This window comes from Ursus arctos, unplaced genomic scaffold, assembly GCF_023065955.2.
Source record: "Ursus arctos isolate Adak ecotype North America unplaced genomic scaffold, UrsArc2.0 scaffold_26, whole genome shotgun sequence".
Classification (NCBI taxonomy): Eukaryota; Metazoa; Chordata; class Mammalia; order Carnivora; family Ursidae; genus Ursus; species Ursus arctos.
Genome location: NW_026622941.1, coordinates 6,867,974 through 6,883,034, shown reverse-complemented (window position 1 = coordinate 6,883,034; position 15,061 = coordinate 6,867,974). Strand labels below are relative to the sequence as shown.

Here is a 15,061-nt window from a genome sequence, read left to right as displayed (position 1 = left end):
CCATAGGTTGCATTTTAGTTTTGTTGACCATTTCCTTCACTGTGAAGAAACTTTTTGTTTTGATGCAGTTCCAATAGTTTATTTTTGCTTTTATTTCCCTTGCCTCAGGAGACATATCTAGAAAAATGTTGCTATGGCCTATGTCAGAGAGATTACTGTGCTCTCTGCAAGGATTTTTATGGTTTCAGTTCTCACACTGAGGTCTTTAATCCGCTTTGAGTCTGTTTTTGTGTATGGTGTAATAAAGTGCCCCAGTTTCATTCTTTTGCATGTTGCTGTCCAGTTTCTCCAACATCATTTGTTGAAGAGACTATCTTTTTCCCATTGGATATTCATTCCTCCTTTGTCAAAGATTGATCGACCACATAGTTGTGGGTCCATTTCTGGGTTTTCTGTCTATTCCATTGATCTATGTGTCTGTTTTTATGCTTATACAGGACTTGGCTATCCCCAATCCTCTGAAGTGAGGTGAAATGATAAAATTCCGCCTATGGGTGACCTTTGAAAAAAAGTTGCTTTTTAAGTGCATGCTGTGTTATGATGGTCTTATGTGTTGATCTTGAGGTTCTTCCTGGAATGGCTCATATTTATGGTGTCAGTTTCAAGGAAGATGCTTGCCTTTCTATTTGTTACGGTACGTAGGCGAGCCTCCAGTTTATCTATAAACTGTATCACATCATTCAGGCACAAGTTAACAACATTTAATGACATTTAGAGTTTGAGTTTACTTAGACCATGTAGAAGTCGTTCCTACCCCTTCCGATTTCAAGCTAGTATTATGGTCTAGGCCCTCCAGTATGCTTTAGAAGTCGGGGAGCCAAGGGAAAGCCACAGAAGTGGAGCATCTTACCCCTGGGTAAAGCACACGCCGCTTCTAGAGCCAGTCGGCCAACGTGTGCTCATGGGTTGCCAAGCATGGTAGCTTTCTTTTCCTTCTGCAGGGATAGGCTTCTTTGCTTCTGGGTTCATGTAGCACCCATTTTTTTTTTTTTTTTTAACACCCAAGCCAAGGCCGGTCTCTAGCTCAATATCTTTATGTTGGCCGTGCTAAGTGGTACTTAGTTTTATTTGTCCTGGGCTTACTTTATTCAAGTTCTAGGTGGCGCTCCTTTCTTTCATGTGCCAAGACCTTGTGACTAGATCTCTGTTCCCACTTTTGATTCTGTAGACCAGGGATCTCACCCCGGTGGCACAGTAGAGCACCTCAGACAAATTAAGTCCAGATCTTAAGGTGGAGCCCGGACATCAATATTTTAACTCTCTTAGCTGATTCTAATTATGTATCCGGGGTTGAAAACCAGCCGATGTCTCCATGGGTCCTCACCTTTCCCAGTTGCTGAATGCTAATATCTTAAGTCTGGCTCCCCTCAGAGCAGCCGTTGTATGCTTCTGTTTCTCCTTCTCCAGAACTACTTCTCTTGGTTCTGTCCTTTGGAATGTGGTGACCATCACGTCAAGGTTAGTCAAATGAGGATACATCTGGTTTTAAGTAAGAACAATTTGTATTTGGCTAGGCCTAGTAGAGGTGGAGTTATGAGAAATTAAAAAATGTGTCTCTCAAGCTTTCCCCCCACTAGTTATTATGGGCTCTCCAGTCCTTTAAAAAGTCTGACCCAGTCCCTAGGGGTGTTTCCAGTGTGTGTGCATGAACAATTCTTCAAGCATCTACATGGCGTTAACCATCTTAGTTGACGCTTGATGTTGAGAATTCCCTTTTTCCAAGCTGTGGGAAGACTGCTCCTGAAGTCAGTTACGTGCTAGTCCTCATGCTTGGGGCTAAGCATACGTGTGAACAAGATAGGCACTATTCCTGTCCTCAGGGAGAGCACAACGGAGCAGATAAGGCTTGCTCTCTATATGATGTGAACTTATCATATCAGTTAACCACACTGTAGCACAGAGAAAACTTTTGAGCACTTTTCTATAGATTATACATATATATGGGATATTTTATAAAATTCTCAGTTTCATCCATGTTCCTCTTCCCTCCTGAATCCCTCTCTATCCCTCATATCTCATTCAGATCCAAAGGTCGGGGGAGCCTGGTCGGGGAGCTATGATTGACAGCTAAGAGCTGTTTTAGGCTTTAGCTTCAGACCCAGTCCATTTTGGGCAAAAGAAATCTGTTTCACCTTCTTTGGAGAGCTGGGAATAAGACAGAGATCATCAATCTTGATTATACGAGGAGGAAGAGATGAAAGGTGGGAGATGTTTGTGGGTGCTGGAGGAAGTTGAGAGACGTGGTGGGAATCTACCAAGTGTGTCCAGGAGAGGAGTCAGTCACCCTCATAGGGTGGTGTGTGTGCGTGTGTGCATGCACACGTGCATGTGTGTGGTATGTATAGAGGGGGTGGAGGAAGGGTTACATTTTGCTCACCATTGCATCACCATGCTATTTTCATGTTAATGAACTTGCACAACAGGTTATGATTAGCGAACAGAACAGTTTGGATCAATTATGCTGTAGACTGGCTACTTCTTCCTGATGTAGGGGAGGGACATTTATACCTTAATCTTATCAGCCACACTCCAAAGCACAGTGTAATGGGCTGCCTATAAATAGGCTTCATTCGGGTAACCATCCAGATCGCAGGCCGAGGGTTTTGCCACTGAGGGAAATACTTCCTGAAATGCTTATTCTTTTCTTGACCTGGGTCTTCACTTTTAGGATCTTGGGTCTGAGCATTGACCATAAGTGCTGTTTGTTAGAGGCCTTTTTAAAGGGGGAGAGATGTTAAGAGTGCTGCCAGGAAGGGACTTACCAAGTAGTCTTGGTTGAGAGGAGAGGTTTAGGGGCAGAAAGTAGAATAGTTCCAAGGATCAAAGACCAAGGACAAGAAAAAGCAGGTCACCTTCTGGAAGCTGCTGGTAGTTCAGTGTGTCCTGTGTGTGTGTGTGTGTGTGTGTGTGAGAGAGAGAGAGAGAGAGAGAGAGAGAGAGACAGAGAGACGGAGAGACAGAGAGAGACAGAGGGAAGGAGTGGGGAGTGGCCAGCAGGAGATGACTGATATTGGTAGGTTGACAGAAAAGACAGTAAGGGGCCCTGTAGGCCATGTTAAAAAGTGTGTATTATAAGCCAGAAAGGTCCTTTCTTTGCCCCTCCGGCCCCACCCCATAGCTGGCCGCCCGCTGGGACTATGTGGGTGGAAAAGGAACACGAGGAGCGGGAGGCATGCCTTGCTCTCAGAAGGTTGGTGATCTGAAACAGCCAAGCCCCGCAGCTGATTGCAAAGGACATACAAATGATTGCCTTTCTCCCTGCAATCTCTTTTTCTCCCTCACCCATTGGAATATGCCTACTTCTCTTTTCTAGATGCTTCTCCAATTCTGGGAGGCCTTTCCTGCTAGCTCTAAGCAGAGCTGCGGGCTTCTGCTTCTATAGGTCCTTGTTCATACTCCAGCTTTAGCTTTTCTCTCATTCCTGAAATTATCTCCTTATTAGTCTCTTTTCCTTATTAGTCTGCCTTCCTCGTGAGCACCTAGGGCAAGCCTTGGATTTCCAGTGTATTATATAGTGCCCAGGAAGTGCAATGGTTCTGAAATGAATAGAGATGTGAAAGACGACATATATGCACACCCCCCACTCCCAAGGACAGCCAGTTGTGCTTGGAGCATGGCATGATGGCATGTGTGTGGTGGGGAAGTGCTGCAAGGGGTAAGCTGGCTGTGGATGGGTGTTACGACATGAAGGACTGTTCAGACAGGTGGGCCGGGCCCAGATCATGAAAGGTCCTGTGTGCATGTCAGACAATCTGGACTTCATCTAGGAAGAGTGGATTGAATGGGAGTAACTTGGTCAGGTTGTGACCCCAAGATCAGAGGGGAGCAAGCTGAGTGTCAGGGAAGCCAGTTAGCTCTTACTTATCCATGTTCAAGGTAAGGATGGACACTGTGGCCATATCATTGTTAGGAAGGGGCGGTTTGAGCACTGGTGGAAAGAGTGCTATTTTTGAGTCAAAATAAGCAGAGCTCAGGGGCCCCTGGGTGGCTCAGTCATTAAGCATCAGCCTTCGGCTCAGGGTGTGATTCCAGAGTCCTGGGATTGAGCCCCGCATCGGGCTCCCTGCTCTGCTGGGAGTCTGCTTCTTCCTCTCCGACTCTCCCTGCTTGTGTTCCTTCTCTCGCTGGCTGTGTCTCTCTCTGTCAAATAAATAAACAAAATCTTAAAAAAAAAAAAAAAAAAAAAAAAAGCAGAGCCCAAGAGGCAGATTTGCAAATGGTCCTTTTTGTGTAGAGGGGACTGGAGGATCATCCTTCTGGAACTCTGGCCACATGCGGAGTCTGAGAAAGGAGCTCTTCAACAGGAACAATGGGGCAGGGCATAGGTGATCAGTAGGGCCATTGGGTCCAAATTTTAAGTTGGAACCTCAAATTTTCCTGCCAAATTCATGCGGGAAAGCAGGGTAAGACCTCAGCAAAAGTGTTAACCCTACCCGAAATGCAGCCCATCCATCCCAGGATGCTTGGGGACAGACCACGTGAGCATCCTCAAAATCTGAAAGTGCCCAGGTCTCTCTGAGGCCCACCTGGAGTCTTGTTCCTGGCCTAGGAGAGCGTGGATGCCCTGAAGGACCCCTCGGGGTAGCCCCGGCCTGTCTGGCTTTAGTGGAATCAATGGCCTTGAAGGGTTGGTGAGAGAGGCAGCCTTGTTCTTCACTTCATACTTGCCCTGCCCGTGCTTAGTAATGAGGCAGTAATGATGCCATGAGGGAAGCTTCGAGGAAGAGCGCTGCTGCCTGGAGGTCTAGCTCCCACAGGACACCAGCTCCTGCTGTTCTTTCTTGGAGGCTCTGGAAACCTCCCAGGGCCCCGATGACTCACCTCCCCCTCCTCCCTGGCTGGTGAACCCACTTCCCTCTCCCAGTCTGTTCAGCCTGCTGCTGCCTTGCTCTCGACTGTGCCTCCTGGTCACTTTGCTCCGGTTTTCCCGCCATCCCCTACTGCTCGAGTGGTCCTTACCCCCTGACTCTCCACAGCCTGTGCCTGCCCTGCTCCCCTACTCAGAGGTCCCGCCTCACTCCGATCCTTTGCTGGGACCCTGAAGAGCCTCACCAAACTGTTGGAGAGCTGTGGCACGATTCGAAGGGTCCAGAAAGAATCCCTGCCCTGCGGTACCTCTCCCCCCACCCAGCATGGTGCGCAGTGCCCACCACTGGAGGGTATGCCTCACAGTAAGACTGGAGTCATGCCCCTACACACATGCAAGGCTAGGGACACCTCCAGAATGCTTTAGAGTTTCCAGAATGCTTTCACTTGTATTGTCTCAGGATGCCAGCGCAGGCTGTCTGTACTCTGGAGTATATTAGCTTCTAAGCCAAGACAGCCAACAGCTAAATAGGGGAATGGGCATCGGAAGCCCCTGATGGTGGATGGAAGAGCGCAGCCCAGAATGGGGACCACAGCTGGGGAGGGGCCTTGGGTGGGCTGGGGGAAGGGACGGTATGAAAGGGACCCTGAAAACAAGCTCTCCCTGCTTTTTCATTTAGATTTGGGGCTCTCCCTGCCTTCATCTCTGTTCCTTTCCCTCCAGATCTCTGATCCTGCTCCTTTGCCTGCCTCTGTAGAAGCCCTCCTGGGTGGTGGAAGTTGGATCCATCTAGAAGGGACAGAGTTCACTCCTGAAATTGCGGGTTCTAAAGGCTAAGAAAGTGTGTGGTGGTCCCAGATGGGAAAGGAAATCGTAGTAATGGGGAATAGAAGCTGGTGCTTCTCCTGCCCCATCTAGGAAAGCTTCCAGGAGGAGGTGAATAGGGAGCAGGCAGGTGGGTGGCAGAGAAGGGGAATTCTGGGGACTTAGGGCCGAGTGACTGGTATGAAGCCGAGAAGTCAGGGGTGGGCAGAGGCAGATCAAGGGGCAGGCTCCGAGGCCCTGGAGTAGGATTTGGTAACAATCCCTCGCGTTTTCTGTAGCTCATGCACTTCCGAGGAGTTGTCGTCTTTCCTCTTGCTGTATCGTCACACTCACCCTGTGGGGAAAAGATACGATAATGACACCCTCCTCTCATGGAAGTAGATGTCAAAGGAATCACATTATTTTCCTGAAATCGTGGCAATGCCAGGACGTGGAGCCGAGGGTCCCCTGGCTCAGCGTGGGGCTCGCTGTGTGGCAGAGAGCTGATGGCAGGGCTTGGGAGGAGTGGGATGGGGAGCAATGTGGTTGTCAACCCAGCACTTCTCAGTTGTCTATAGAACCGCCCCCCAGCTGCCACCATGTCACACCCATATAGTCCCAAATCACTGCCTGACATTTATTGAATTTCTTATTCCTGGCCTGAAAAAGAGTGTCGGCTGTGGTCTTGAACCACTCAGGCGGCAGGTCCTCCAAACAGCAGGCTAAGACCACAACACTGCCCTCCTCAAAAAGTGCAGCCCCCCCCCCCCCGCCCCATCACACGCCCCTGTGGTTCCACTGTGCTTCAGCCTCTTAGCCAATGGAGCAAATAAGAATATTCGGAAAGAGGGGAGTGGGAAGGAGGGCGGAAATAAGGCTGGAGGATACGTGTAACAGCTTTCGGTTCATGGTAAAGGGTTTCTGCTCTGGCAATGGGAAGCCATTGAAGGGCTTTCAGTGAGAGAGTGGGGCCATGGGACTTGGAAAAGTCTCTCTGAAGGTGGAGGAGGAGAATGGATCAGGGGCAGTGGTGGAGGTGGGCGGGTGTTGCTGCCAAGCTGGGGCTGCCGCCAAGCTGGGGCTGCCCTCTGTCCATGCTTAGCCGGAGGCCTCTGGTTGTTTTCGTCTGCTTACACTTTGACTAGGTGAGGAGGGCCTTCCTTTCCCCGGCCCTAATGCTCTAGGAGGCTTGTGAGGGTTTGGATGGCTGAAGGATGGGCTAGTCCCATTTGGGGGAGTCATTTAGAGTGGTCAGATCTGGGCAAAAGCTTGGACCAGAGGGGTTCCTCCGACTGGACAATCAGTGGGCTGCCACCAGTGGGTGACCTTTATTCAGTGACCCCAGCCAGTAAATGCCCCACTCTCAGTGGTCGCCTGCTGACTGGTGGAGTCCATGGGATAAAGCTCGGAGGCCTTCGTCTGCTGACTTCACATGTGTCTGTGTGTTCCCCGAGCCCTGCCTGCACTACCTCCGCTTGGGGGAACTTCAGTCTTACCTGCAGAGGAAGTAAATTAGCTTTGCCTATAGTATCTGAATATTTCTGTCTTAAACCTCTATCCGTAGCTTTTTGAAACAGGAGTGTGTTACTTTTGATTTTCTGGGTGCCTCATGACCAAAATAACAGGTGACCTACAGCTAGACAAAGAAGCACTTTCTAGCCAGAGGGAGGAACATGGGTCAGGCCCTGGGCTGAGAGAGCGTGTGGTGCGTTCCAGACACAGCCAACAGAGCAGCATGGGTGGGGCTCAGAGACGCAGCAGGACCTGGGGAGAGGTGAGGTGGAGACGTGAGCAGGCCGGGTTATGCAGGGTCTCGCAGCTTGAGAGTGGTGGGAAGCACCAGCAGTCTCCACGCATGTGGGTGTCATAGCCAAGTTGACATTTTGAAAGGACCTCCTGGCTGCCTTTTGGGGAACAGTGAAGGAGAGTGAGGGTGGAAGCAGGAGGGGCTGTTGGGAGGCTGTCGGAGTCACCCAGCTGAATGAACACGGTAGTTTGGACTAGGGTGCTAGTCATGGAGGGGGTGAAAATAGATGGATTTGGGAGATGTTTCAGGGTAAAATCCCTAGGTGGCCTTCATAGCGGCAGGGAACACTGGAGGAGAGTTCTGCAGAGCAGATTGCAAGTTCGGTTTGGGACATGTAGGTTTTGAAGGGGGCTCTGAAGCATCCAGGTGGAGATGCCAGGTAGACAGGAGGATGTTTGGATCCAGGGGCTAGAAGAAAATAAGGGTTAAAGATAAAATGCTGAGGGCCATGAGCACATAGGTGATAATTAAGGCCATAGGAGTGAATGAGAGTATCCCGGCAAAGGGTGAGAGTGTGGAGAAGAAGCCCCAGGTCCAAGCTTTGTGAAAATCCATCCAACTGTTACAGAAGTGGGTAAGCCGTGCCCCCATTGCACCCAGAGCCCAGGGAGGCAGCTGAGTCTTGCACACTCAGGGATCTGTTGTGCACGGCAGCCTCGGCCAAGAGCCAAGTGAACGGTGAATTAAGGAAAGATGATTTTCGAATGGGTAACACGTTCCATAGGTTGTATATGATGGCCTTTCCTCCTGATCAGACTCAGTTCGCCTTTGCTCAGCTTCTTGGAGGAGTCCTGTGGAGCGGGTTCACCTGCCTCATTCATCCTGATGCCCAGGCTTCACTCACCACCACCCCCCACCCCGCCCCGACATTTCATGGTGGGGGCCAGCCGTCTTGGGTCTCTCCACCTCTGTGAGTTGGAGAGCCATATGCTGTGTTCTCATTGTTGGTTGGTTGGTGGAGGGGAGGAGTTGGGCATGGAAGCAGGGCCTCAGGCAGCTGTGGTCCTTGTGTCAGAGGCAAGCAGAGGGAGCTGCTGGGATGACTGGCGGGGCCATGGAGGCCAGCCTCAAGCCCCGGGTTGTGCCTTCAGGGGCCTGTGGCTCCTGGATCGTGGTTTGACTGCAGCTGGGGGCTGAGCCTGAATCTGAGCTACCTCGAGTCACAGCTGTGAGTGGGAATATAGCTTTCCAGGAGGCTTGGGTGAGCGTCACCTTTGTCATCCGCTCGGGTGTACGTCAGGGTGGTCTTGGGCTCTTTTGACATGCATCTGGAGGTTTCCAAGCTTTTCCTGGGCCGTAGAGCCCTGTTCTCAGTTTTGCCCTGGGCCAGGTGGTGGGCAAGCATGCAGAAAGGCACAAGGGGAGAGGGATAGGGCAAGACGAGGGACTGAGGAAGGAAGCCCCTCCCTTGCCATCCTGAGCTGCAGGCCCTTCCTCACGCCACCAGCACGCACACCCACTGTTGCCCTTCTTCTGTGTTCTCTCCTGCCTTTCAGAACCCGGCCACCCTTCAAGACCAGCGTCAGGCTCAGTTCCTCTGGAAGCCTCCCAGCCTTGCTGGTCTCCCACAGTAGGGACTAGAGCCCACAGTGTATCAGTAAATTATGAGAGCTCTGCTCTGCTGGTCTTCATTGTGCTTCCTGCCTGCCAGCTCTGTCTTCGTGAGGAGTTGATCAGGTTTTCCAGTACAGGGACCGAATGTTCTAGGGCTCCTGAACTGTCCAGTAGAGAGCCGGGCGCCTAAGGGGCTGCTCCGCAACCTGGTGACTGACCGGAAAGCTCTGTTTCAAGCTGCTTTTTGTTCATTCCTTCTTGTAGCAGGTGCTAGGGGCTGAGCTGGATGTCCGGGCTGTGATTTCTTCTTGTACACAGCTCAAAACGAAAATGATAATAATTATAATAACCACCTTTCATTGCACACCCGGGGGCTGATGACTGCCCTGGGTGTCTTGTGTATGTATCTCTCCTTTGGTTTCTCACCACAACCCTGCCAGTTTTTGGGATTCTCATGTTACAGGTGGAAGAAAGAGGCCCAGAGAGGTCTCAGAGCAAGTGGCAGAGCTTAGGGTTAAGCCTAGGTGCCCTGCGCTGTGCTGCTCGGCCAGAAAGAGTATTTCTCAGAGATGGGGACAGATTGGGTCTGGTCAGCCTCGAGATCCTGGCAGCTCGTCGGCCCTGTCTGGAGTGTTTTGGTGTAAAGCAGAGTATTTAATGCTTCGGTCCCCTCCAGTTCTGACATTCTGCAATTCTGTCACCGGCCTGCGTCCTTTCCCTGCAGGGGCGAAGCTGGAAGTTCTCTGACATAGCACTGGCTCCAGCTGTAGGTTGTCAGGGGGCTGCTCTGGGGAGGACTGAGAAGGGGCTGTGGAGCTCCGAGGCCCTGGTGGAGGTGGCAGGTGCATGAGAACCCCTCAAGGGCATTGGAGACAGTGCTTTTGTCAGAGCAGGCCTCTGCCCTCAGGGGACCCACAGTTGGTCTGTCTGTCCTTGCTCTCTCCTTAAGGGGCATGAGGGCTGGCCAGGGTGCCCTGGGAGAGACCCTGAAACTCAAGCCTTAATTCAGGGTATCTCTCCAAGGAGTGCTCCACCCATCCTGGCTCACCTGAGCCAGTGTCTCCTCTTCGTTGGGAATTGTAAGGGATTGCGATAGCCGTCATCTGAAGGAGCTTCTGCTGGTGGCTCCAGGCCCTGTGTGTGTGTGTGTGTGTGTGTGTGTGTGTGTGTGTGTGTAGTGAGACCCTCTTCCTCATCCCACTGCTTCCTTCTACACTCTCCCCTGCCCAGTGTGAATCTGGCTAACCAAGGCTGTGAGAAGGTGTGGCCTTTTTCTTAAGTATATCCCAGTTTCTCTCCCTTGGTGCCTCAGTTTCTCTGTGTCCTGGGTTTCTTGTCACCTGAAATTGCTTTGCCTCCCGTCTTTCCCTCTCACAGATATCCCACTGCTCCCTGGCTCCCCACGCCGGCTGAGCCCTCGGGCAGTGGCCAGAGGGGGCCAGGGCCCCAAACATGGACAGCAGTACCTCAAGGTGCCAGGTCCCCAAGTCCCAGGCCAGCAGGGTAGTTCTGATGGAGAATCTGGCCCGCCCTCCAGGGGAGGGAGCTCCTGCAGCGGCTCGGTGAGTGCTAGGGTGGGGTAAAGGCTGACCCTATTGGGGGCCCCAAGGGAGCGTCTTGACTGGGGCACCCTCCACCTGCGGGGCAGGTGTGTTTGTTGATGTGTGTGTCTGTGTGAAAGAGAGAGAGAGAGAGAGAGGCCGAGGTTTTTTGTGAGGGCCTTCTCCTCTCCTCTGTCCCCAAGTCCCAGGCACGCTGGAGCCTTGTGGGCAGAGGACAGGGAAGGGGAGCTGTGAGAGGCCGCGTGCTCCCACCTGTTGGTCTGCAGATTCCCTGACTCCCCTCACAGGTGTGAGGAGCCAGACCTCTGCCGTGGCTGCTCAGAGGCTCTCCCCAGTGCCTGGCGCTTCATCTGGTTGCCCAGGTGACCTCTCAGGTGGCTGCAGAGGCAGATGGGTATCAAACCAGCCATAAACAGGGAAACACCCAAAGGGAGGGAGGCAGGTCCCTCTCCTGCTCCGCCTTGTTCTTTCTCCTCCTGTTCTCTCAACCTCCCACCTCCGGGCTGGCTGAGAGCAGAAGTCGGTCCCCCTGCTGCGGTCTCTGGCAGGGTCCCTTTTGGTGGCTGCAGAGAGGAGGAAGAGGAGGATGTGGGGCTGAGAGGGGCATAGTGCCAAGTGAATCCCTGTGGGGTGCGGCCGGGGTGGGCCTGCTGACAAGAGATTGGCCTTTGTTCCGATGGATCCGGAGAACTTGCCAGTGAGTAATGTGCGTGTGTAAGTATGCGCGTGTTTGCAGGCCGGCCAGCAGATCTGCAAGGAGATGGGTGTGTGTGAGTGTGTTCCAGAGTGTGTGGAGGGCTGCGTGTGTGTCAGAGGGCCCTGGGGTGCTGTGTGTGTGCACAGATGTGTGTGCAGGGGAGCCGGTGCGGGGGTGCTGCGTGTAGGTGCTCTGTGTGAGTGTGCAGGAGTGCTGTGCGGGCACGCGAGGACGTACAGGGCTTTGCTGCTGGGTATACTGTCCGTGCGTGCGAGCGTACGTGTGTTCATCGTTGCCAGAGTGGGTCTGACGGTACTGGTGGCCAGGCTGTGGACAGGTGGGTGGAGGGCTGTGTGGGCTGGGTGTGGCAGAAGAACATAGGCCACTCTGTCCTTTCACTGGGGGGAGTCAGGGCCTCTGGGCCTGAGGGGCTTCCTGGTCCACCTCCCGGGGCCCAGAGCATAAGGTCAGCCTCCTCTGCTTGCTCTTCCTCACCGGACCTGTCCCGTTCTCTCTGGCCAGGTCATCAACAACTACCTGGATGCCAACGAGCCAGTGTCCTCGGAGGCCCGTCTGAGCCGCATGCACTTCCACGACAACCAGAGGAAGGTCGATTACGTGCTCGCCTACCATTACCGGAAGCGTGGGGTGCAGCCTGGCCAGGGCTTCCCTGGCCAGTCGCTGGCGATCGTCTCCAATGGGGAGACGGGCAAGGACCCTCATGCTGGGGGCCACGGTGACATTGAGCTGGGGCCACTCGATGCCCTGGAGGAGGAGAAGAAGGAGCAGCGGGAGGAGTTTGAGCACAACCTGATGGAGGCTGGGCTGGAGCTTGAGAAGGACTTGGAGGTGAGGTTGGGCAGGTGGCAAAGGGCCGTGGGATGGGATGGCCCTGCAAGGCTGGGGTCCTGGTGATCAGTGTTACCTGCAGGGAGAGTTGGCTTTGTTCTGGCAGGTGGCATTTTTTTTTTTTTTTTTTAATCTGGTGGGCAAACCAGATTTTCTTGTTAAAGAACTTGAGGAAGAGTCTTGGTATAGCTGGTGCCTCTGCCTAGGGGATCCCAGGTAGTGGTGGCGGTAGGGATGTGCCATTCTGTTCTGTGGGCATTGGCCTAGTTAGAGATTGGAAGTGAGACCTTTCTTCCTGGTGCTCAAAAACCCTATCCTGTGGCCTTCATCAAAGGTTTCTTTGAGATGAAGACCCAGATTGCCTGTTGAACTTTGGATCACATTCTTCTATGGGGGTTATACTTCACTAAGGAATGTGCTTGCCTGGGGCCCTCTGAGGGAGGTGATTCATTGGAAACTGAACATTGGACATGTTTTATCAACTTGTGAGTGACGTATGTTCTCACCTCTGGTCAGTAGCTGCTTAAGGGAATCCATGGAAATCCATTTATGTACATATCCATCTGTCCATCCTTCCATCCATCCATCCATCCATCCATCCATCCATCCATCTATCCATCCATCCATCCATCCATCCATTTCTTCATATCACAGTGATCCTTTAAAGACGACCTGCCCTAACCATCCCCTCCATACTTATCTTCTACCCTTCCTACCCTCTCATACCTGCTCCAGCCCATTGGCCTTCTCTTGGTTGTGTGTTGGTCACCCTTACCTCAGGGCCTTTGGACTGGTTGTCCCCTCTGCCTTGGGCGCCCTTCCCCAGACCTGTGCATGCTCAGGCCCTCACTTCTGACCTCTGCCTGTCATCTCTTTCCAGACATCTTCCTGACCATTCTAGCTAAAGTACTCCCACCCCATCACTCTATTCCTTGACCATGCTTTACTTTCCTTCATCACACTTAGCATGACTACCTGAAACAACATGATAGATTTGTTTTTTTATCTGTGCCCCAACCAGCTTCATGAAGGCAGGGGTCTTGTTTGGTTCACTTCTGTATCCCTAGCACCTAGGACAGAGTCCAAAGAATAAAGTAGTGTAGTAGGGGCTTAACAAGTGTTAGTCGAATAAGTAAGTGATCTCCCTGAATCTCACATTCCTCATCTGCAAGAGAGTTAAATGCCCTGCCGGGCTGTAGTTTTACAGGTCCCGTTAATAGATGAGGCAATGAAAACATCTAGCACCATGTATAATACATAGTAGGTGCTCAATAAATGCTCATTAGGATTATTTTAAATAGAGTCATGCTGACGGGTGTGATGCCGTTCTCATCTGTTTTGTAAGATTCAAGTCAATACTGTCCCCAACCTGGAAGGGACCCCCGGGGGTCATTCATCCATTTCTCTGACCCCAGGAAGGATGGCATGTAGCTTGGCTCAGACCCTTGTCCTACTGACCTGTGCTGCTTATCTAGACCATTAAAGTAGGAGCTGCTTCTTTCATTCTTTCCACCAATGTAGGGATTGTACTCTTTGAAGACTAATTGGGGCTCCCTTGCTCTCTTGATTTTCACTTTTTGAAACCCAGAGCTCACTTGGTGCCTCGAACTGGAGTCTGGTGGGAAGGTTTCTCGAGGTAGTAGTTTTTTTTTTTTTTTAAAGATTTTATTTATTTATTTGACAGAGATAGAGACAGCCAGCGAGAGAGGGAACACAAGCAGGGGGAGTGGGAGAGGAAGAAGCAGGCTCATAGCAGAGGAGCCTGATGCGGGGCTTGAACCCAGAACGCTGGGATCATGCCCTGAGCCGAAGGCAGACGCTTAACCACTGTGCCACCCAGGCGCCCCGAGGTAGTAGTTTGTTTTGAGGACCAGGCAGGAGCTCTTGGCATTTCCACCGTGGGCGGCTCAGTCCCCACACCTCTCTCTGGGGGTCAGGGAGCAGAGGCCTGGGCCTCGTCCAGCTGCTCAGCTGGGAAACAGCATCATGCTCAGGAGGGTGGACTCTGGAGCCCAGAGACAGATGTTCACATCCCAGGTCTGGTGCCAGCTAGCCTCACAACCCTGGGTGAATGACTTGCTCCTTTGGAGTCAAAGTTTCCAGGTCTGTGTAAAGGGAATAGCTATACATTCTTTATCGGGTTGTTTGAAGATGAAAACAAGACAACCGAATTAAGTACTTAGAACAGTAACATTGCATGTCCCTGCTATCACTGTTATTTAGAGTTGCCAAATTTAGTAAATTCAAGATGCCTAGTTACGTTTGAATTTCAGATCAACAGCAGATAACTTTAGCAGAAGTATGTCTTGTGAAATATTTGGGACCTACTTAGGTACTTAAAAAATTATTTGTTGCTGATCTGAAATTCAAATGTAACTGTCCTGGCAACTCTTTTTTTTTTTTTTTTTTTTAAGATTTTATTCATTTGACAAAGAGAGCACAAGCAGGGGGAGTGGCAGGCAGAGGGAGAGGGAGAAGCAGGCTCCTGCTGAGCAGGGAGCCCGATGAGGGACTCCGTTCCAGGACCCTGGGATCATGATCTGAGCCGAAGGCAGACGTTAAACCGACTGAGCCACCCAGGCACCCCTGACCTTACTACTGCTACCAGTATCACTCCCAACTTTGCTACCCACCAGCAGGTTCCATTTTGGTTGCTCTTAGAGTCTCCCAGCTTTGGCTGGGAATTAGGAGGGCCCAGAAATAGCTCTTGGGACTGACCAGTGTTAGATGGGGGCATGGAGTGTGTCCTGGATGGTTGTCTCCGGTCTGCAGCCAGTCAAAAGCGCCTCGCTCCCAGCCTCCCCCACGTCCTCCCCCAGCTTCACGGCCTACTTAACTCTTTTCCTTCAACAGGCCCTTCCAGGTGACTTGGACCCCCTTGTCACCAGAGCCCCCACCACTCATGCACCCTTTGTGACCTACAGTCCTGCAGTGTTGCCTCCCTCTCTCTCTGTGCTAAAAATTAATTATTGTTAGTTTTG

General features: G+C 51.8%; 1 protein-coding gene across 2 annotated transcripts in view; it reads left to right on the top strand.

The window, feature by feature from the left end:
- The window catches only part of ANO2 (anoctamin 2), a 340,386-nt gene that overhangs the window by 11,614 nt on the left and 313,711 nt on the right, over positions 1–15,061 (top strand). The window contains exons 2-3 of one of the 2 annotated variants that reach the window (XM_044385290.3): positions 10,350–10,534; positions 11,754–12,080. The exons of the other annotated variant lie outside the window; for it this stretch is intronic. Of the exons in view, the coding sequence (XP_044241225.3) occupies positions 10,350–10,534; positions 11,754–12,080 (512 nt within the window). The remainder of the gene's footprint in view (positions 1–10,349; positions 10,535–11,753; positions 12,081–15,061) is intronic. 2 annotated transcript variants of the gene reach the window in all.